General features: G+C 48.6%; 1 protein-coding gene across 3 annotated transcripts in view; it reads right to left on the reverse strand.

Annotated features, from left to right (window-relative positions):
• Window positions 1-2318: 2318 nt before the first annotated feature.
• The window catches only part of NLRP12 (NLR family pyrin domain containing 12), a 30674-nt gene continuing 11434 nt past the window's right edge, over window positions 2319-21558 (reverse strand). Inside the window, exons 4-10 of one of the 3 annotated variants that reach the window (XM_025985301.2) lie at window positions 19613-19783; window positions 17696-17866; window positions 15436-15606; window positions 11620-11790; window positions 7523-7693; window positions 4737-4907; window positions 2319-3597 (exon numbers count right to left, since the gene is read on the reverse strand). In XM_025985301.2, the coding sequence (XP_025841086.2) occupies window positions 3510-3597; window positions 4737-4907; window positions 7523-7693; window positions 11620-11790; window positions 15436-15606; window positions 17696-17866; window positions 19613-19783 (1114 nt within the window). In that variant the 3' untranslated portion in view covers window positions 2319-3509. Of the gene's footprint in view, window positions 3598-4736; window positions 4908-7195; window positions 7425-7522; window positions 7694-11619; window positions 11791-15435; window positions 15607-17695; window positions 17867-19612; window positions 19784-21558 lie in introns of those variants that run through there. The other 2 variants (XM_072758458.1, XM_072758456.1) reach the window with 2 other exon arrangements.

Here is a 21558-nt window from a genome sequence, read left to right on the forward strand (position 1 = left end):
GAAGGTCTGCGTGAAACCATGGGAGTGGGTTCTTCCCTTCTCCCTGAGCCCTGTCCTCGGTTCTTCGGTTCTTCTGAGCCCTTTCCAAACCACCTCTGGGCAAAGCTCCCCCGTGGTACTCAAATGTGGAAGCACTCTTCAGGTTAACTTGGTGAAAAGTGCTACAATATTTGGGTGTTGCTGGTGGGCACTGTCCAAGGAACCCAGATCCTGCTCTGGTCAGGATGTTCTTCGGGCTTTTCTTGTGTCCACGTCTGAGACCTTTATCCGTGGGGGAAATGGAGCCTCGGGACTCCAGAAGTGTCTGGATCTTGCCAATGGGCAGTGGAAAATCCATACCACCTGTGATGTCGTGGCCACTCCTGTTAACTTGTGTTTAGAGGTGTTGTAGTGCCGGGTCCCCGTTTCTCCAGGAGCAGATTCAGCTCAGATTGGGATACACAAAATGAGGGCACTTCCCGATCTGTCTGGAAAGTGCTCCCACTTTGTGTGTCCTTGTCTGAGGAAAGCATCCTTGTCCCACGGACCGACGGGAAAGCGGCTTCTCCAGCCCAGCTGCGGACTGTCTGCCCCTACTGCCTACGTCCTCCGGTCCTGCCTGTTACTCCTGCCTAAAGGACATCTGGACACTTCGACTTTTCCCATGAAACTGATCATTAAATCTTTTAACTGTTAGGAAACAAGGAAACAAGGCCTTCCCTTTAGACTTTTCACTGATTCCAATTACCTTTAAGTTTGCCCAGATTTGTGGGTGGCTTCATCCCCTCGACTAAACATTTAGTTCTTTGTTAGGTTTACATCACAAGCCCTGAAATCCAGTCCAATAAAATACGAACCAGCTGTGATTTTGTGTTTGACTGTAACTTAAAGATTTTACTTCTAGGGATCCCTGGGTGGCGCAGCGGTTTGGCGCCTGCCTTTGGCCCAGGGCGCGATCCTGGAGACCCGGGATCGAATGGGCTCCCGGTGCATGTGACTATCATAAATAAAAATTAAATTTTTTAAAAAAAGATTTTACTTCTACATAACGCGGGTAGAGGGGGAAGCAGGCTCCATGCAGGGAGCCCGGTGTGGGATTCAATTCCGGGACGACTCCGAGCCACCCAGGTGTCCCTGTCTTAGAATTCTAAAAGGGTCCTCAGAGGGCAGCTCGGAGAGACCGAAGGCCTGAGTGGTCTGCTTCCATTTGAAGCCTGGGAAGCAAATTCGTCCAAGTGGCCTGTAGTTGGCACCTTGATAAGGGGACACAGTGCTGAGTTCTATCTCCTTCCCCCTTCCCCCAAGGAATTCCTGGAAGCAGAACACAAGTAAACCTCAGATTGAGAGTCTGTAAATTGTCCATAAACCCCAGTCCTCAGATTGGCTCGAGGCAAAGCTCCAAGCAGAATGGGGGGTGGTGTCAGGCCCAGGCCTAACAAGTGGCTGCTCGGAGGGCAGAGGGATGTCAAAGCATTGCTATTTGACATGGGTGCAGTTCATCTCCACCCCTCTCCCCTTGAGGGAAGGTAATCACTAATCTGGCTACTGGTTCTTTTAAGATTTCATTTATAGACAGACCCAGGCAAAGGGAGAAGCAGGCTCCATGCAGGGAGCCCAATGTGGGACTCGATCCCGTGTCTCCAGGATGACACCCTGGGCTGCAGGTGGCGCTGAACCGCTGACCCACAGGGACTGTCTTGACTACTGGTTTTTAAGAGGTTAGTTAGGAATGGCTGCTCCTGACCTTTTCAGAACAAGCCTCACTGGTCCTGAGCGGTCTCCACAAGCACCGCAATGCACGACCCAAAATGAGCGCTCCGGCGGGGGGGAACGACCCCACCCCTTAGCCTTATTAGACCAGGGACACCTCCCCCCGAGTCTAGGAAGGCTTCTAGGAAGTAAGACGTGCCCACAGGCCTTATTGGCTTTCTTCGTCGACCACGTCTCCCCCCTCCAGCGGAGGGCCACGGTCGTGAGGCGCTGCTTCAGAAGCAGGTGGCACACAGGTCTGACAGCTGCCAAGGGCCCCGTATTGGAAGGGCTTGGTTTCAAGGAGTCCAGTGTGCTGTCACTACTGGAGGGACCTTTATTTTATTTTATTTTATTTTTTTTTTATTATTATTTATGATAGTCATACAGAGAGAGAGAGAGAGGCAGAGACACAGGCAGAGGGAGAAGCAGGCTCCATGCACCGGGAGCCTGACGTGGGATTCGATCCCGGGTCTCCAGGATCGCGCCCTGGGCCAAAGGCAGGCGCCAAACCGCTGCGCCACCCAGGGATCCCTATTTTATTTTTTTTTTTAATTTTTTTAAATTTTTTTTTTAATGATAGTCACAGAGAGAGAGAGAGGCAGAGACACAGGCAGAAGGAGAAGCAGGCTCCATGCACCGGCCAAAGGCAGGCGCCAAACCACTGCGCCACCCAGGGATCCCTGGAGGGACCTTTATTGCTGCCCACAGGCATATCTTCTGCAGAATCGAATTTATTTCCTTTCCCAGAATTCCATGGGTGGCAGGGTAACCTTTTCCTCTACGAATGGTCTCTGCTTCCTAGGAAGTTCTGGTCTTTCCAGACACCTGCGCCCAATGGCTTCAGTAGGGCATGCTCACAGTGGCCTCAGGTTTCTAGCCAATCACTGGCTGGGGTTGAGGTTCCCTGATTGCAATCTCCCAACTGGGTTAAAAATTTGGGTTTGAGGGCAGCCGGGATGGCTCAGCGGTTTAGCACCGCCTTCGGTCCAGGGCGTGATCCTGGAGTCCCACATCAGGCTCCCTGCATGGAGCCTGCTTCTCCCTCTGCCTGTGTCTCTGCCTCTGTGTGTGTGTCTCTCATGAATAAATAAAATCTTAAAAAAAAAAAAAATCTGGGTTCAAGTCCAAAGTATGATACAGGTTATTGGCCAGCCTGCAGTCCACTAACCCTGGCAAGAGGTCCATCCACGGTGCACCAGCCTCCAGCCAGGGGGTAGAACCACATGCAAAATGAGACTGCAAAGGCATGGGGTGGGGCCCTTGGCATGACCAGTATCCTAAGGCACACAAGATGGCCTAGCACTCTCATTGCACCACTGGTCCTTGAGAACAAGGTTCCTCAATCCAGCCTCAAATGTCATTGAAGCTAAACACTGCTGCAGGAAGGGCTGTTTTGTGCATTGCTCAGACATTTAGGAGACTCCTTGGCCTCCACCACTGGAGTGGGCAGCTCCACCTTCACCACCACTACCCCAATGTCTCCTGACACCACCACATGTCCCAGGGAGGGAGAGAAGTGCAAGTCCACCCTCCTTTGAGAATCCCTGCTCAAGGATCACCCAGCGCCCCCCCTTAAGTTCTCTCTATGACACTCGCCTTCCCAACACTAATGCTCCACACTTGACCACTCGTTGACAAAGTCCTGAAGCAGAAAGGATTTATCCTGCATGGGAGTTTGGAGGAGATAAAAGAGCCTGATCATCACGCTGGCCAGAGGGTCCTGGGATTTCCCCTTCCTCTGTCCTGACTCCAAGAGAAGAGCCGGCGGCTAGAACCATTCAGCAACCGATGTCCAGCTGAGGTTTCACTACTCGAAGCGCTGCCAGTCTCCTGTGGGTCATCTTATTCAGCTCCATTCCAAATAACCTTAGGACACAGAGCAGGACACATTATGTTCCAGGCCACAGCTGTGGCATTCAAATCTCTCGGGCTTCCTACCTTGTTAGCACAATTTCCTTATCTAGTACTTCATCGGAAACCAAATCCTCTTGGGAAGCAGGTTTGACTTCCAGCTGAGCACCAACATGGTAAGTCCCTGACCTGTGCTGACTTCTCTGATTTGGAGGATACCGAGGAGCCAAGACATTGGATAATGTGCAGAAACATCACAAAACTAATAAGGGACAGAATTCAAATTTTTTTAAAGCTTTTATTTATTATTTATTCATAGACATAGAGAGAGAGAGAGAGAGGCAGAGACACAGACAGAGGGAGAAGCAGGCTCCATGCAGGGAGCCCGACGCGGGACTTGATCCCAGGTCTCCAGGATCCTGCCCTGGGCCAAAGGCAGGTGCTAAACCGCGGAGCCAGCCAGGGATCCCCCAGAATTCAAATTTGAGGCCTAACAGTCATTCCAGATTCTAAGCCACAAGGGCCTCATTTGACAGGTTAGGAAATGGGTCCTCAGTGATAGACATCGGCCAGGACAGGGATTCCTGGCTGGCTCCAGTTGAGCATCTGCCATCGGCTCAGGGTATGATCCTGGGGTCTTAGAATGGAGTCCCACATCAGGCTCCCCCAGGGAGCCTGCTTCTCCCTCTGCCTAAGTCTCTGTCTCTCTGTGTGTGTCTCTCATGAATAAATAAATAAAATCTAAGGGGATCCCTGGGTGGCGCAGCGCTTTGGCACCTGCCTTTGGCCCAGGGCGCAATCCTGAAGACCCGGGATCGAATCCCACGTCAGGCTCCTGGTGCATGGAGCCTGCTTCTCCCTCTGCCTATGTCTCTGCCTTTCTCTATCTCTCTGTATAACTCTCATAAATAAATAATAAAAAAAATTAAAATAAATAAATAAAATAAAATCTAAAAAAAAAAAAAAAAAGAAAGAAAGAAATTGGCTAGGACATAAAGACCTCAGCGTTCCACACTAATTGCACACATTACCGCACGAAGGAAAGTTTTCTAGCTTTATTTGTTCACCGAACCACGGGTATTGATTACTGACCCTCACCCCCACCTCCAAGTCCTACGCCCTGCCTCCTTCAGACCCAGAAACCGGTCTCTCACCAGAGGACTTGAAGTTTGCAGCCGGGATGACTCAGTCCTTTGCAGAGCAGCCTGACCCCTGCATTCCCCAGGGCATTGTTGGTCAGATAAAGCTCCCTCAGGGTCTGGCTCACCCCGAGGGCAGACGAAAGATCCTCACAAGCTTTGGCAGTGAGGCCACAGCTATCCAGCCTGTGGAAGACAAGGAGTGGTTGGAGCAACATAAGGAGCTGCCTCTTCAGAGGGATTTGGGGTGATGTTTTTACAGGACCAATTTAAGAGGAAGCAGAGTAGAACCTGACCGGTCCCGGATAAGGCCAATGTGGTGAACGAAAATACTTAAGACAGGTATTTGGGGATCCCTGGGTGGCTCAGCGGTTTAGCGCCTGCCTTTGGCCCAGGGCGCGATCCTGGAGTCCCGGGATCGAGTCCCACTTCGGGCTCCCGGCATGGAGCCTGCTTCTCCCTCCTCCTGTGTCTCTGCCAATCTCTCTCTCTCTCTCTCTCTCTCTCTCTCGAATAAATAATTTTTTTTTAAAAAAAGAATATTATATTTTAAAAAAAGACAGGTATTTAAGGATGCTTACCTATCCAGAGCTGCATCTCTCTATAGGATACCCACTGATTTTGCAATCAAGCATCCACTTCCCTTTCTGGTAATTCTATCCCAATTTCTCATTCATACCCCAGTCTCAGCCTACCTGCAGCTCACACCATCCTTAAACTAATATTCCAGACCTGAGCTGGTTGGTTTTGATGTCTCCAGTTACCATGAATGGCTTCAACTGGACATAGGCCCACCCAAAACCAGTGAGTCAGAACCATTCTGGATTCCTGGAGTTCTTTTTTCAGAACTTAGATCCAAAAGTCCTTTGTAGAGCTGCGGGTGTTGTGCCACCAAGTAGGATCAAGGCTACACTTATTTGATAAAGGAGCCAACACAGCAACAAGTACGGAAGATAATAGAGATCAAGACTCAACACCTAGGGATGCCTGAGTGGCTCAGCGGTTGAGCGCCTGCCTTCAGCTCAGGGTGTGATCCTAGTCCTAGGATCGAGTCCCACATTGAGCTCCCTGTGAGGAACCTGCTTCTCCCTCTGCCTATGTCTCTGCCTCTCTCTCTGTGTCTCTCATGAATAAATAAAATCTTTAAAAAAAAAAAGACTCTAAACACCTAGATCAAGCCATGCCTGAAGTCAATCCAGTTACACAAGTCAATAACCACCCTCATTTTTTAAGGAGCCAGTGTGAATTAGGCTGTCACCTGCCCAAACAGTATGCTGACTGATTCTCTCTGATTTCTAATCGGCCTCCCATTATGTTTCTTTCCTGCATTCTGTGCTGTTTGTTCCAGTAAGAACAGATAGCATTTACTGAGGGCCAAGGCATGCTGAGCACCTTGCTAAGGGCTTTGTTTACTTCATCATTTATCCCTCACAGCAAGCATCTGAAAGAAATACCATCACAGCTGGGATGTTAAGTAGAAATATATATATATATATATATTTTTTTTTTTTTAAGTAGAAATATATATTTTTTTAAAGTAGAAATATTTTAATCCTAGTTTTCCTGAGCCTGTGCGGCAAGAGATGCCAGCTTCCAAGATGAGGTATAAGACGGAAGCTCCGGGACTTGCAGAGGAAGAGAGAAAAAAAAAAACAAAACAGTTTGGTGACGAGGAACCACCCAGAGATGCAGAAGGGTCAGGAGAAGAAGATTAGGGTGAGACCTGGGGGGGGGGGGGGGGCGTGTACAAGGAGGTAGACCGAGATTCCACTTCAGGAGAGTGGGCAATGGGAACAGCTCCCGGGGGGAGGGGGAGCTGGTAAGAACGTGCCTATGGGGGAATCCCTGGGTGGCTCAGCGGTTTGGCGCCTGCCTTTGGCTCAGGGCACTATCCTAGAGCCCCGGGATCGAGTCCCACGTCGGGCTCCCGGCATTGAGCCTGCTTCTCCCTCCCTCTGCCTCTCTCTATGTCTATCATAAATAAATAAATCTTAAAAAAAAAAAAAAAAAAAAAAAGAACGTGCATATGAGGGACACCTGGGTGGCTCAGTGGTTGAGCATCTGCCTTTGGCTCAGGTTGTGATCCCAGGGTCCTGGGATCGAGTCCCGCATCAGGCTCCCTGCAAGGAACCTGCTTTTCCCTCTGCCTATGTCTCTGCCTCTCTCTGTGTGTCTCTCATGAATAAATACATAAAATAAAATAATAATAATAATTAAAAAAAAAAACGTGCATACGATCCCCATGACAAAGGTGACCTCTGGATGCCTGCCAGATGGGACCCTAGCAGCACCAATACAGGGAAAGTACCATCCCTGAGCTCCTGCCTTGATGCCCACCTACCTAGCGCCCCAGATAATTGAGAGACTCAGAAACCGCCACAACAGAAACAGACCATCCCTCAGGGTGAATGGCCAGGCTGATCGTGGGGAGTAAGGAGGAGGAGGAAGGGACAATTCACATTTGACTGGAATTCACACTGGAGCAGATTGAGTTTTTATTCCATAAAGGTCACCGAAAAGCCACAAATCTGTGCAAGTAAATGGCAGCGGAAAAGGCGAGTTTTACAGGAAATGTTTATAGGCAATGAGCAAAGGGGAAAAGGAGGCATTTTATGTTTGCATCCCACAAAGAACATGAGCGGTTTGCATCTTTTCTTTCTACGTCGCGGTTCCTGGTGTCTTCCGGAGCGGTGCAGGGATGGCCTTTCGATGAAAAGAACGTATGGACAAGACTGCGCCCCCACCCGAAGCCCGCCAACACCACCACCCTCATGCCACCAGTCCCGATGCCCAGGGCTCACCACAGTTTCTGGAGTCTGCAGGTGGGGTGACACAGCCCCTCGCAGAGCGGCCACACGCCCGCATCCCCCAGGTCATTGAAGCTCAGGTCCAGCTCCTGGAGGCAGGGATTGACCTGCAGCACTGTGCAGAGACCCTTGCAGGCTGCCGAGCTGAGCCTGCAAATGCCCAACCTGGAAGACACGAGGCCCAGAGCCCAGAGACTCAGCCTGCAGCCTGCAGCCCTCCCCGAGAAGCGGCTCCCATGCCAGGCACCCCCCAGGCAGAAAAAAGGGAGAAGACAGGAGCAGGCAGGTGGGAGGGCAGAGGGAAGAAGGAAAGAAGAGAGTGGGCGGCAGGAAGATCATATAGAAAGGGTAATAACTGGCATGGGTTGGAATTGGACAGGTGCCAGCAGATTAGCTTCCTGAGGCTGCTGTAACAAGGACCTGTGCCTGCAGGCTGGCGGCTCTCATGGTGGAAATTAACTGTCTCGGGGGGCTGGGGGCTGGGAGCCTGGTTGATTCAGGAGCCCTGAGCACCTGCTCCTGCCTCCCCTGGCTTCTGGGGTCTGCTGGTAATCTCGGGTGTTCCCTGCCCTGTAGAAGCATTGCCCGGATCTGTGTGTGTGTGTGTGTGTCTGTGTCCAAATTTCCCTTCTTCATAAGGATTCCACACAAAAGATCAGCCCTGCTCCAGCCTGCCCTCACCTGAACTAATTTTTTCTGCAATGACCCTGCAACAGGGTCACAACACAACTCTGAGTTGTGTCCCTCCCCAACTTCTTTTTTTTTTTTTAAGATTTTTAATTTATTTATTCATGAGAGAGAGAGAGAGAGAGAGAGAGAACAGCAGAGGGAGAAGCAGGCTCCATGCAGGAAGCCCGATGTGGGACTCAATCCTGGGACTCCAGGATCACGCCCTGAGCCAAAAGCAGGTGCTCAACCGCTGAGCCACCGGCATCCCCACCTCCCCAACTTCTATACTGAACTCTATCCTAACCCCCTGCTTCAGAATACGGCTGCATTGGGAGATGAGGCTTTACAAGGCATGATTAAATTAAAACACTGCCCAACTTGCGATTCCTGGGTGACTCAGCAGTTGAGTGTCTGCCTTTGGCTCAGGGTATGATCCCAGGGTCCTGGGATCGAGTCCCACATTGGACTCCCTGCAGGGAGCTTGCTTCTCCCTCTGCCTATATCTCTGTGTCTCTCATGAATAAATAAATAATTTTTTTAAACACACAGACACACACACACACACTGTTCACCCTAACCCAATATGAGCTGTTGTCCATACAAGAGTAACTTTCGCCACACAGACAGACATGGGACATGTGTGCACACACAAGAAAGATGGTGAGGACAGTGATGAGGTGGCCATCTGCAAGCCAAACAGAGAGGTCTGACAACAAACCAACACTGCCAACATCTGATCCTCAACTTCCAGCCTCCAGAACTGGGAGAAAGTGCATTTCTACATGTGAGCCCTCAGTCTGCGGTATTTTGTTAAGGCAGCCCTAGCAGATGAAGACAGACTCATACAGACTTTACTTCCAAAGGGGGCCTGGAGGTTGGGACAGCAACATGGGGATTTTCTGAACATATGAACTCATAACAGCAAGCGATATACAAGGGTCTCATAGCCCTTTCTTTTTTATTTTACTTAAGTAATGTCTACACCCTTCATGGGGCTCCAACTCATGACCCTGAGATCAAGAGTCACATGCTCTCCTGATTGAGCCAGCCAGGCTCCTGGCAAAGGATTTCTTAGGCCTGTTACAAGAATATAAAATCAGGGCAGCCCTGGTGGCTCAGTGGTTTAGCACTGCCTTAAGCCCAGGGCCTGATCCTGGAGTCCTGGGATCGAGTCCCACATGGGGCTGTCTGCATGAAGCCTGCCTCTCTTTCCGTGTCTCTCTTGAATAAATAAATTTTTAAAAGATTTTATTTATTTATTCATGAGAGACACAGAGAGAGAGAGGCAGAGACACAGGCAGAGGGAGAAGCAGGTTCCATGCAGGAAGCCCGACGTGGGACTGGATCCCTGGTCTCCAGGATCACGCCCTGGGCCGAAGGCGGCACTAAACCGCTGAGCCACCCGGGGCTGCCCTAAATAAATTTTTTTTAAAAAAGAATATAAAATCATTAAAACACATATGGGTTTGGCCTCAAAACATAAGGATTTCTGTTTGATGAAAGCATCCACAGACAATTTGACAGATTGATGACCTGCTGAGCAGACATTTGCAAGGTATGCAGTCAACAAAAGATAAATATCTGAAATAGGGAACATCTGGAAATCAAGATAAAACAAGGATACATAGCAAAGAAATAAATACATTATACAAATAGGCAATTCACAGATTGGGGAAACCAAAGAAGCTGATAAGCACATGAAGAGATACTCAACACTGAAATGCCGTTTAAGAACATCTTACACCCACCAGGCGTTTAAAGATAGAAAGTTGAATAACCACAAAGATTCAGGCAAAGTAGCTTTCCTAAATTGCGGGTGGAAGTGTAAACTGTGGATCTTTCCAGAGAGCTTTTCAGAACGGTTGGAGATAACCAAGCATGCAAATTCAGGCTGAGCAGATGACTCTTGCCCCTGGGTGGGATCCCAGTGGGGTTCCGAAAGGGACACAGACAAGCAAGAGCAGAGTGGAAGAGAGGGGCATGGCTCTATAGCATCTGGTGCGTGCATGTGATGGCACGCTCCAAGGAATGCATTAGGAGCATCTGGGGGCTCAGTCGGTTAAGTATCTGCCTTCAGCTCAGGTCAGGATCTGAGGGTCCTGGGATGGAGCTCCACATGGGGCTCTCTGCTCAAGGGGGAGCCTGCTTCTCCCTCTGCCTCTGCCCCTCCACACTCCTCGTTCTCTCTCTCTCTCTCTCTCTCTCTCACACACACACACACACAAATAAATAAAATCTTAAAAAAAAAGAGAGAGAAATGCATTAGATATGTCTACACCGGAGTGAGCACATCCTGAATGTATAAAGGTAAGTGGATTGGAGTGGGGAGAGGGGAAGAGTTGCGGGAGACACTGTCGAGATATATTGTTATGTAAAACAGAGACAGGAGTGCCTGCAGATGAGCTTTGGGGTGCCAATGAAGGAGAAAAATTAAAGGAGAGGCACGGTGGGTCCTCAGTGATCTTGCAGTACAGGATGCAGTGGACAGCAGACTGTGAAGAAACAGGACACCTCTGTGAACCTAACAAAAACAATAGAAGCCACACTATTCACAATGTCTTAAAAGGAGAAAAAAGAAAGAGAAAAAGACCAAAAAACCTTTCAGCATGAACAACGTGAGATAGTACATGAGGCTTTTGTAGGACAGACAGACTCTCCTTTGGGACAACAGAGAAAAATGATTTTCTGAAAACTGATAGCCTTCTGTGTTTTCTTTTTGTTCCTTGATTTATTCACACATTTACTCATTTAAAAATATGTTAGCTGTACTGGAATTAAAACAAAAAACTTAATAAAAAAATAAAACATATGTATTTCTAAACACCCCTGAGTCAGGTCTTATACTGGCCATCGGAGTACAGAGCTAACACAGCTTCTGCACTTTTGGAAGATCACACATATGCACACAAATGACAAGTTTTGATAAGTGATGCCGAGAAGCACAAGGTCAAATTAAATCCCTAAACTAGGAATATAGACCTGATTTAGGGGTTAGAGTAGGCATGCACGGGGAAGAAGCATTTGTTTTGAGTCTTTTTAAAAAATTTTATTTATTCATGAGAGACACACACAGAGAGGCAGAGATATAGGCAGAGGCAGAAACAGACTCCTTGTGGGGAGCCCGATGTGGGACTTGATCCAGGTACGCCGGGATCACACTCTGAGCCTAAGGCAGACCTCAACCACTGAGCCACCCATGCATCCCAGTCTTACCGATAAAACAGATATCATCCAAATAAAAGGGGATTTAGCATAGCAGAGAGGCAGGCAACCCAGGAAAAAACTGCTTGTGCAAAGGCCCTGTAGCAGAAAAATCTTTGCGGCAGATGTATGTAGCTAGAGGTTAGGAGACCGAGAGGAGTGAACATGACCCCAGTGACCCCATGCAGAAGAGCAAGGATGGTGAGCAGAGTAAGACTCACCGGAGGGTCTGGAGTCTGCACTGGGGATGCCTGAGGCCTTCACATAGCAGCAGCACACCGGGGTCCCCCAGGTCATTGAGGCTCAGATCCAGCTCTATCAGGCTCTGGTTCACACCCAGGGTGGAGGCAAGGTCCTTGCAGGCAGCAGCAGTGAGATGGCAAATCTTCAACCTGCAAAAAATCCAATTCAACATATATTACAAGGGACACCTGGGTGGCTCAGCGATTGAGCATCTGCCTTCAGCCCAGGGGGTGATCCTGGAGTCCCAGGATCGAGTCCCACATTGGGCTCCCAGCATGGAGCCTCCTTCTCGCTCTACCTCTGTCTCTGCCTCTCTCTGCGTTTCTCATGAATAAATAAAATCTTCAAAAAAAGAATAATTTTAAAAAGCCCCCCCAAACCACAAGCGTTAGCAAGGACACAAAGAAATCAGAAACTTGGGATCCCTGGATGGCTCAGCAGTTTAGCGCTGCCTTCGGCCCGGGGCATGATCCTGGAGTCCTGGGATTGAGTCCCACATCAGGCTCTCTGCATGGAGCCTGCTTCTCCCTCTGCCTGTGTCTCTGCCTCTCTCTCTCTCTCTCTCTCTCTCTCTCTCATGAATAAATAAATAAATAAAATCTTAAAAAAAAAAAGAAATCAGAAACTTTATGCACTGTTGGTAACAACAAATAATGGTACAGTGGCTGTGGAAAACAATATGGCAGCTCCGCAAAAAAACTTAAAATGACCACATGATCCATCCTTTTCACTTCTGGTTACATAGGCCAAAGACATACCTGTACCTTTATGTTTACAGAATTATTCAAAATAGCCAAAAGGTAGAAGCAACCCAAGTGTCCATTAGTGGAAGAGTTGAATGGATAAACAAACTTGATATATCCAGGCAGTGTAATGTTGTTCAGCCATAAAAAGGAAGGAATTTCTTTTCTTTTTCTTTAAGAGTTTATTTATTCATGAGAGACACAGAAAGAGAGAGAGAAAGGGAGAGACACAGGCAGAGGGAGAAGCAGGCTCCTTGCAGAGAGCCTGATATGGGACTCGATCTCAGGCCCCTGGGATCATAACCTGGGTCAAAGGCAGATGCTCAACCACTGAACCACCCAGGCGCCCTTTTTTTCTTTTTCTTTCTTTTTTTTTTTTTTAAGACTGTATTTATTTAAAAAAAAAAAGACTGTATTTATTCATTCATTAGAGATATATAGAGAGAGGCAGAGACATAGGTAGAAGGAGAAGCAGACTCCATGTAGGGAGTCCAATGTGGGACTCAATCCCAGGACCCCAGGATCACGACCTGAGCTAAAGGCAGACACTCAACCACTGAGTCACCCAAGTGCCCGGGAGTCTGTTTACAGGACAGACTCAGTTTTGCAAGATAAATAAAAGTTCAGGAGGCAGATGGTGGTGATGGTTGCACAACAGTATAAATGTGCTTAATAATGTGGAACCATATCTTCAAAATTATAAGATGGTAGGGGCACCTGGTTGGCTCAGCTGGTAGAGTATGCAACTCCTGACCTCTGGGTCGAGAGTGCAGAGATTACTTTTTAAAAAGATGGTGGGCAGCCCCAGTGGCCCAGCGGTTTAGCGCCACCTTCAGCCCAGGGTGTGATCCTAGAGACCCAAGATCACGTCCCCCATTGGGCTCTCTGCATGGAGCCTGCTTCTCTCTCAGCCTGTCTCTCTCTCTGTGTCTGTCGTGAATAAAAAATAAAAATCTTAAAAAAAAAAATGGTAAATTTTATGATATGTGTATTTTATTTTATTTTTAGCATGATGCATTTTCTTGGCTAAAATAATCAAGAAAATACAGAACATTCTTTCTGTGCTCCTTTTGTGTGATTCCCCCAACCTCTCTTTGATGTTACACCATAAATCAGTGGCAATGTGTTTGGGGTGCAGTTAGAAGCACCTTATAACTGATAGGAATATAGGGCAGGAAAACACTATTGCCCCTCAAAGATGTCCTCTGTTGACATTTAGCATAGTGTCTTCCTATATATAGAAAGGGAAGACAGAGACAGAGTCCTGATTTTACCACGTGGGTCCCTGGATTCAGCTGTGCTCAAAACCAGTATTTCCCTCTGGACTTCTTGGTTACAGAACCAACAAATTCACTTTTATCTTCAACCACAGAGATGGGGTGTCTGTCACTGGCAACTTCAGGAGTTTTTGTGAATGCTTTTATTTGGGGGGGTCTTTTTTTATTTTAGGGGGTCTTGATGGCACTTGTCACTGTTGTTACTATCCCCTGGGTATTTATTTATGCTTTATTGTGTCAAAATATATAAAATATGGGGCACCTGGCTAGCTTAGTCCATAGAGCTTGCGACTCTTGATTGGAATCTTAGGTTTGAGCCCCATGTTGAGTGAAAACTTACTTTAAAAAAGTATAGAGGGGGCAGCCAAGGTGGCTCAGCATTTAGCGCCACCTTCGGCTTAGGGTGTGGTTCCTGGAGACCCAGGATTGAGTCCCATGTCGGGCTCCCTCCATGGAACCTGCTTCTCCCTCTGCCTCTGTCTGTGCCTCTCTCTCTCTGTATCTCTCATGAATAAATAAATAAAATCTTAAAAAAAAAAAGTATAGAGGGATGCCTGGGTGGCTCAGTGATTGAGCATTTGCCTTTGGCTCAGGGCATGATCCCGGGGTCCCACATCGGGGTCCCCACAGGAAGCCTGCTTCTCCCTCTGCCTGTGTCTCTGCCCCCTCTCTGTGTCTCTCATGAAGAAATAAATATAATTTTAACAAGTTAAAAAGTATGGATAGATAGGTATAGATAAATACAGACAAAAAAATTTACCATCTCTACACTCAACCCAATGTGAGGCTCTAATTCACGTCTTCTGAGACCAAGAGTCACACGAGCTCTTCCAACTGAGCCAGCCCCCATTCTAGCCATTTCTAAGTGTACGACTCAGTGGCATTAAGTACATTTGCACTGCTGTGCAACCATCACCACTATCTATGTCTGGAACCTGGCATGGTCCCAAACACAAACTCTACAATTCTCCATTCCCTCCTGCCCCAGTCCCACAGCAACCACTGTTCTACTTTATATCTGGATTTCACTATTGTAGGGATCTCATATAAGTGGAATCATAACATCTTTGTCCTTTTATGACTGACTTTTCACTTTACATAATATCTTCCAGGTTCGAGCAGCCCAGGTGGCTCAGCGATTTAGTGCTGCCTTCAGCCCAGGGCCTGATCCTGGAGTCCCAGGATCGAATCCCACGTCGGGCTCCCTGCATGGAGCCTGCTTCTCCCTCTGCCTGTGTCTCTGCTTCTCTTTGTCTCTCATGAATAAATAAATAAAATCTTTAAAAAAAAAAGATACTGATCTGTTAAAAAAAATATGTATCTTCCAGGTTCATCCACGTGTGGCATGATGTCAGAATTTCAAATTTTTTAAAAAGATTTATTTATTTATTTATGATAGACAGAGAGAGAGAGAGAGAGAGAGAGAGAGAGGCAGAGACACAGGAAGAGGGAGAAGGAGGCTCCCTGCCGGGAGCCCGATGTGGGACTCAATCCCAGGACTCCAAGATCGTGCCCCAGGCCAAAGGCAGGCGCCAAACTGCTGAGCCACCCAGGGATCCCTCAAATTTTTTAAAAAATAGAATAATATCACCTAGTATGTATATGCCATATTTTGTTTACCCATGCACCTGCTGACGGACATTTGGGCTGTTTCCACCTTTGGGCTATCGTGAATAATGCTGCTACAAACATGGGTATACAGATGGTGTGTTTTTTATATCATCCCTCAATACGAGGAGACTTGCATTTTAAGTTGGTCCCATGAAGAACTCACCACAGGATCTGCAGTCTACAGACTGGGTGCCTCAGGCCTTGACATAAGAGCTTCAGACCCAAATCCTCCAGAGCATTTCCAGTCAGGTCCAGCTCCTCCAGATGTCGACTGGTGCTGAGCACGGAGGCAATCTCCTGGCAAGCCTCGGCTTCCAGCTGACACTTCCTCAACCTTGGGAGGAAAGAGACAGATGTTGAAGAGGGCGCCTCTTGCTGTCCTCTATCCTCCTGGCTCATCCCCTGGTCCCTTGAATCACCCAACACAAACCTACACGTGTCACTACAGCTCAGGCATTAAGAAGACTAAATCATTAAAAAAAAGAAGAAGAAGAAGAAGAAGAAGAAGAAGAAGAAGAAGAAGAAGAAGAAGAAGAAGACTTCATCATTTCCAGCAAGGAGTATCCCACTGAAGGAGACAGAGGGGTAAGCAAGTATCAGCCAGTGAAGGTGATGCCACTGAGGCAGGAGTGCACCATAGCTCAGGTGGGTTCTCTAGCGCTCAGGACCTGGGAATATCCATCTCTGCTGCTCACGAGCCCTGCACCCTCTAGCAAGTGGTCAGGAAGTCTGTTACGTGTGTCATGAGCTGCTCTGCCTCAGGTTCGCTGCCTCAAAAATAAGGGTAATAATCACACCTGCTTCCTAAGGTTGTTGCAAGGACTACATACTTTACCAAGGAGGCAGGGTGTAGAACCACACCGGGTACACAGTAGGTGCTCCTCTGCTGAGCTCCAGTTTATTAAAACCATCATGATGGAGGGGACACCTAGCTCAGGTTTGGCAAACCATGCACAGTCAGGGAAGACTCTGGGGAGTTTGAGATGGTTCTGGAAGGCTCAGTAGGAGTTCACTGGCAGGAACAGGATAAGGTGTGGCAGATGGTAGAAAACACATGTACTGGTCTCTGCACACCCTCCTTCCTGACACAGGGCTCCTGAAGCCCCTGCTGTTCCTAAGTGACCAGAGCGCTAGGAGCATCTCTCTGGTTGTTGTTGTTGTTGTTGTTGTTGTTCTTCTTCTTCTCTTCCTTTTTCTTTTTTTTTTTTTTTAAGACTTCATTTATTTATTTGAGAGAGAGAGAGAGGCATGAGGCAGGAGGAGGGACAGAGAGAGAGGGAAAAGCAGGTTTCCCTGGAACAGGGAGCCTGACCCGGACTTGATCCCAGGACCCCAGGATCATGCAAAACCTGAGTCGAAGGCAGATGCTTAACTGACTGACCACCCAGGCACCCCAAGAGCATCTCTGGTTCTAATGGGTGGGCTCCCACATGGGGTTGGGCACCCAAGAGTCAATGTCAGAATGAAAGGCTGGGAACGTTCAGCCCTGCCCCCTATCCTCTTCCAAAAGGCAAGGGGCCAGAAATGGAGTTAATGAAACAGAGGCCACAAGAGGAAGGCTCCATAAAACCGCAAGACCATACATGGTTTGGAGCTTCCAGGCTGGTGAACCCGTCCAGGGTCCAGGCTAGGAGGGTGACACCCCAGCTCCATGGGTCAGAAGCTCCCAGGCTGGGACCCTCCCAGGCCTCACCCCATGGAGCTCTTCCTCAGGCTGTTCATCTGCCTCCTTTACCATATCCTTTAATAATACACTGATCCCTGGCAAGGTTTTCCTGAGTGCTCTGAGCCACCTTAGGAGATTATTCAAACCTGAGACAGGGGTCCTTTGGAAGCCAGGTAACAACCAGGATACCTAACTGCCTCTGAAGCAGTCTGATGGGGCCCAGCCCTCACCTGTGGGAAGTGACGCCACCTCCAGGTAGATGGTGTCAAAGTGGACTTGTATGGTGGTACACCCCACTGCTGTGGCTGAGCTGCTTGTGTGGGAAACCCCATGCGTTGGTGACCCGAAGTGCCAGAAACGCCGTGTTTGCTGTGAGAGTGAAGTTGACCCCCGGGGACGCTGGAGGCTCGTCTGCAACAGTGGCCTTGCAGCGAGAGGGGACAGCACGAGTACGTGTCGTGAACTCGCAGGAGCTCAGCATCCTGACCCCTCCGGGTGTAGCTGGTAAGTAGGGCCTGAGGACTGGGAGGGCAGGTGGCCCATGCACCCCCCAGCATGGAAACCATGGGTCAGAGGAGGCCCCGGAGGGGTTCCCTCCCTAAAGTGCAGAGTCCAGGGAAGGGGTCCAAGCTTGTGGGTCTAAGGGCAGCCCTAACCTAGAGGTAGAGATTTGGGGTCGGCAGCATCTTGTGGGACTGTTCCAGCCCCTCCGGGGAGAAGACTCAGACCAAGGAGGGTCTGGATTGGGTAGACTCACTGGATCACCTGCAGCTTGCATCTGGGATGCCGGAGCCCCTTGCAGAGTGCTCTCAGGCCTGGCAGCCCCAGCCTGTTGCTGCTCAGGTCCATCCTCCTTAGATTCTGATTGGCCATCAGGGCGGTCGCAAGGTCCTGGCAGGCGGAGCTGGCCACGCAGCACCTCTTCAGGCTGGGTGGGAGGGAGGGGGAAGGGCCAGGTCACCGGTGCTCTGTGGGTTTTGTCCCTCACCCTTTGTCTCCCTCCTTCCTTTGGTCCGTACCTATTCTCTCCTCTTTCTGAAGTAAAAGAAAGGAGATCACGGGGTGCCCAGGGGCAGGGCGGGGCAAGGGGTGGTGGTGGTGGGGGGCGGTGGGGGAGTGGAGCAGGGTGGACAGCTAAGGGATAGGGTGTTTCTGCTGTGATGAAAATGTTCTGGAGTTAGCAGATACATTTGCTCAAGCCTGTGCCTACCCTAAAGAAAAAACACCACTGAGGGTCCCCTGGGTGGCTCAGTGATGGAGCGTCTGCCTTTGGCTCAGGGCACCATCCTGAGGTCCTGGAATCGAGTCCCACATAGAGCTTCTTGCAGGGAGCCTGCTGCTCCCTCTGCCTGTGTCCCAGCCTCTCTCTTCTGTGTGTCTCATGGATAAAAAAATAAAATTAAAAAAAAAAAAAAACAAAGAGAAAAACACCACTGCATGTTTTGACATCCAGCATGTCAATGATGTGTCAATTAAATAATAAAAGAAACAAGAATAACATAAGGAGTCTTGGTGCTTTAGCACGGGAGCGCTATCACAGAGGTGCCTTTAGAGAGGAATTTGAGGCCTCTCCTGCTGGCTCTGCTGGGGGAGGGGGCTTTCCCCTTCACTTGGAGAAGGAGACTCTGAGTAGCCAGCAGGTCCCAAGGCACCTGCTTGGGCCACACGCCTCCTGCCAGGGCCACGCAGAAGCTTGCTCATCACTGTGTGTGTGTCTCTCTCTCTGAGCTGCACCAGAGCGGGGCTGATGGCATTGAATTAACTGGAGACACATGTAATATAAGTTCTTGGAATGGCTCCTCGCACGTGGCACGAAGTCAAGAAAGAATGGTATTATTTATTATTATTTCTTTGGGATCGGGCCCACGTGCTGCTCACAAAACGGTAGCTTGCTTTACTGGGCCCCAATCCGGATCCCTATCCCTGTGTCTGCCCTGCAGGATGGGCTAAGGGAATGGCACAGTGTTCTGGGTCAGGATTCAGACACTCTCGGTTCCCTCAGCTGGGTGCCATCTAATTCCTACCAGCTGTGCCTTCATATTGCCATGTTTGATAACAGCGTGGTAAAATATGCATAACTTAGCATTTACCATCTTAACTTCTTGTCTGTTTCTTTTTATAATTTTTTAAAAGATTTTATCTATTTATTTATGAGAGACCCAGAGAGAGAGGCAGAGACACAGGCAGAGGGAGATGTGGGACTTGATCCCAGGACCCCGGAGTCATGCCCTGAGCCAAAGGCAGACCCTCAACCACTGAGCCACCCAAGTGGCTTTTGTTTAGTTTTTTAAGTAATCTCTGCCTCCCAATGTGGGGCTCGAACTCAGGGCCCCGAGATTAAGAATCGCACACTCCTCAACTGAGTCAGCCAGGAGCTCCTGGCACTGGACTGTTTTAATTACTACGACTTTGTGTACTCAACTTTCAACTCAGGTAGTGTAATTGGAAATAGGAAGCCTGGAAAGAAGGAGCTAAAATAAGAAAAGTGGGAGGTAATGACGCTGGCACTTGTACTAACTGCTTCTGCTGTGGGCTGGGTCGTGTCCCCCGCTAAATTCATACCCTAAAATCCTAACCCCTGGAAACCCAGAGTGTGCCAGCAGGAACACACACCACTATATATTCCTTCTGACAGAGCCCCCTGAGGACAGGGTGCAGACTTGCCTGGACTCACCTCAGGTTCTGAAGTTTGCAGCTGGGGTGTCTGAGCCCCTGACACAGCAGCCTCACCCCCCGGCTGCCCAACGCATTGCGGTACAAAACCAGCTCTGTCAGATTCGGGTTGGTGCTCAGAGCGGCAGCAAGCTGTTTGCTGTAGGCATCTGGCAAAACGTTCTTCTCGGGTCTGCAAGAAGGAGAGACAGGACAAAGCCTAGTCAAACCAACCACTGTACAATGATTATGTGGGGAATCATGTGTCACCTCACAATTTATGAAGCATCTTGTCATCTTTATTTTTTACATTTTTTAAGTAGGCCCCACGCCCAATGCAAGGCTTGAACTCCCAACGCCGAAATCAAGAGTTGCACACTCTACCAACTGAACCCTCCAGAAGCCCCTGTCATCTTTATTTTATCATCTGAATGACCCTGGGGGCTTGTCCAACGTCCCTCAGGAGACTGGAAATGGGACGGAGCACTTAGCCTGCCTGTGGGTGTCCTTGGGTGGGGGTGGGCTAACCACAGCCTTGGAGCCGGATCTTCCTAAATGGTTCTATTGGAACACAAGCATGTCCACTAGGCAAGGTGTTTTTCTACGTTGCTTACTGCTTCGATGGCAGAATGGAGTATTTGCAAAAGAAAGTAGCTGTCTGGTGCACGAAGCTGAAAATACTGACCACTAGCAAAGGTGATCACATACTAAAGACAAATGCCCAGCTCCTCAACAAGACATGGTCATGGAACAAAGAGTCAGAATGGAGCTACTGTAGAAAAGAGAGAGAGAGAAAGAGAGAGAGAGATAGAGATTAAGAGATGTATCAAGAAAATACCATGTGTGCACAGGGCCTGGATGCTGGCTGGAACACAGCAGTGCTGATAGAGATACCTGGGTGCACCTGTATGCAGGTATTGCCTGGGTATCAGATGTCAGGAAACCGTTAGCTGGGGTGGAGCCACGGTGCTCATGGGGAAACAACAACCTTCTCTGTTAGGGATCAATGTTGAACGACTTAGTTCAGCAGTAGGTGAGTATCTGGTGCCATGTGGGTGAAATGACTTGACTCAGATTTGCTTTAAAATACTTGAGAGAAGGGATCCCTGGGTGGCTCAGCGGTTTAGTACCTACCTTTAGCCCAGGGCGTGATCTTGGAGTTCGGGGATCGAGTCCTGCATCAGGTTCTCTGCATGAAGCCTGCTTCTCCCTCTGCCTGTGTCTCTGCCCCTGTGTGTGTGTGTGTGTGTGTGTGTGCATGTATGTCTATCATGAATAAATAAAATCTTTAAAAAAATATATTTGAAAGAGTAAGACCAATGAATCGCTGACCTCTACCTCTGACACCATTAACATATTATATGTTAATTAATTGAATGTAAATTAAAATTTTTAAAAAATAAAATGTTTGAGGGACGCCCAGGTGGCTCAGCAGTTGAGCTCCTGCCTTTAGAGCCCAGGGTGTGGTCCTGGAGTCCTGGGATCGAGTCCCGCGTTGGGCTCCCTGCATGGAGCCTGCTTCTCCCACTGCCTGTGTCCCTGCCTCTCTCTCTCTCTCTCTCTCTCTCTGTGTCTCTCATGAATAAATAAATAAAACTTAAAAAAAATTAAAATAAAAAAATAAAATGTTTGAGAGAGAAAGAGAGAAAAGCAAGAGTAGAGGGTGATAGGGACATCTGGGTTGCTCAGTGGTTGAGCGTCTGCTTTTGGCTCAGGGAGTGATCCCAGAGTCCTGGGATCGAGTCCCACATCTGGCTTCGTGCATGGAGCCTGTTTCTGCCTCTCTCTCTCTCTCTCTCTGGGTATCTTTCATGAATAAATACATAAAATCTTAAAAAAAAAAAAAAAGAGTAGAGGGTGATAGGTCAACTTATGGCCAAATGTGGCTACGTGGTAAGGCTACATGATGAGCTCACAGGGGAGATTATCAGTAAATACTGTTCTCTCCATTTATGTGTGGTTTTTTTT

This window comes from Vulpes vulpes, chromosome 1 (genome assembly GCF_048418805.1).
Source record: "Vulpes vulpes isolate BD-2025 chromosome 1, VulVul3, whole genome shotgun sequence".
Lineage (NCBI taxonomy): Eukaryota > Metazoa > Chordata > Mammalia > Carnivora > Canidae > Vulpes > Vulpes vulpes.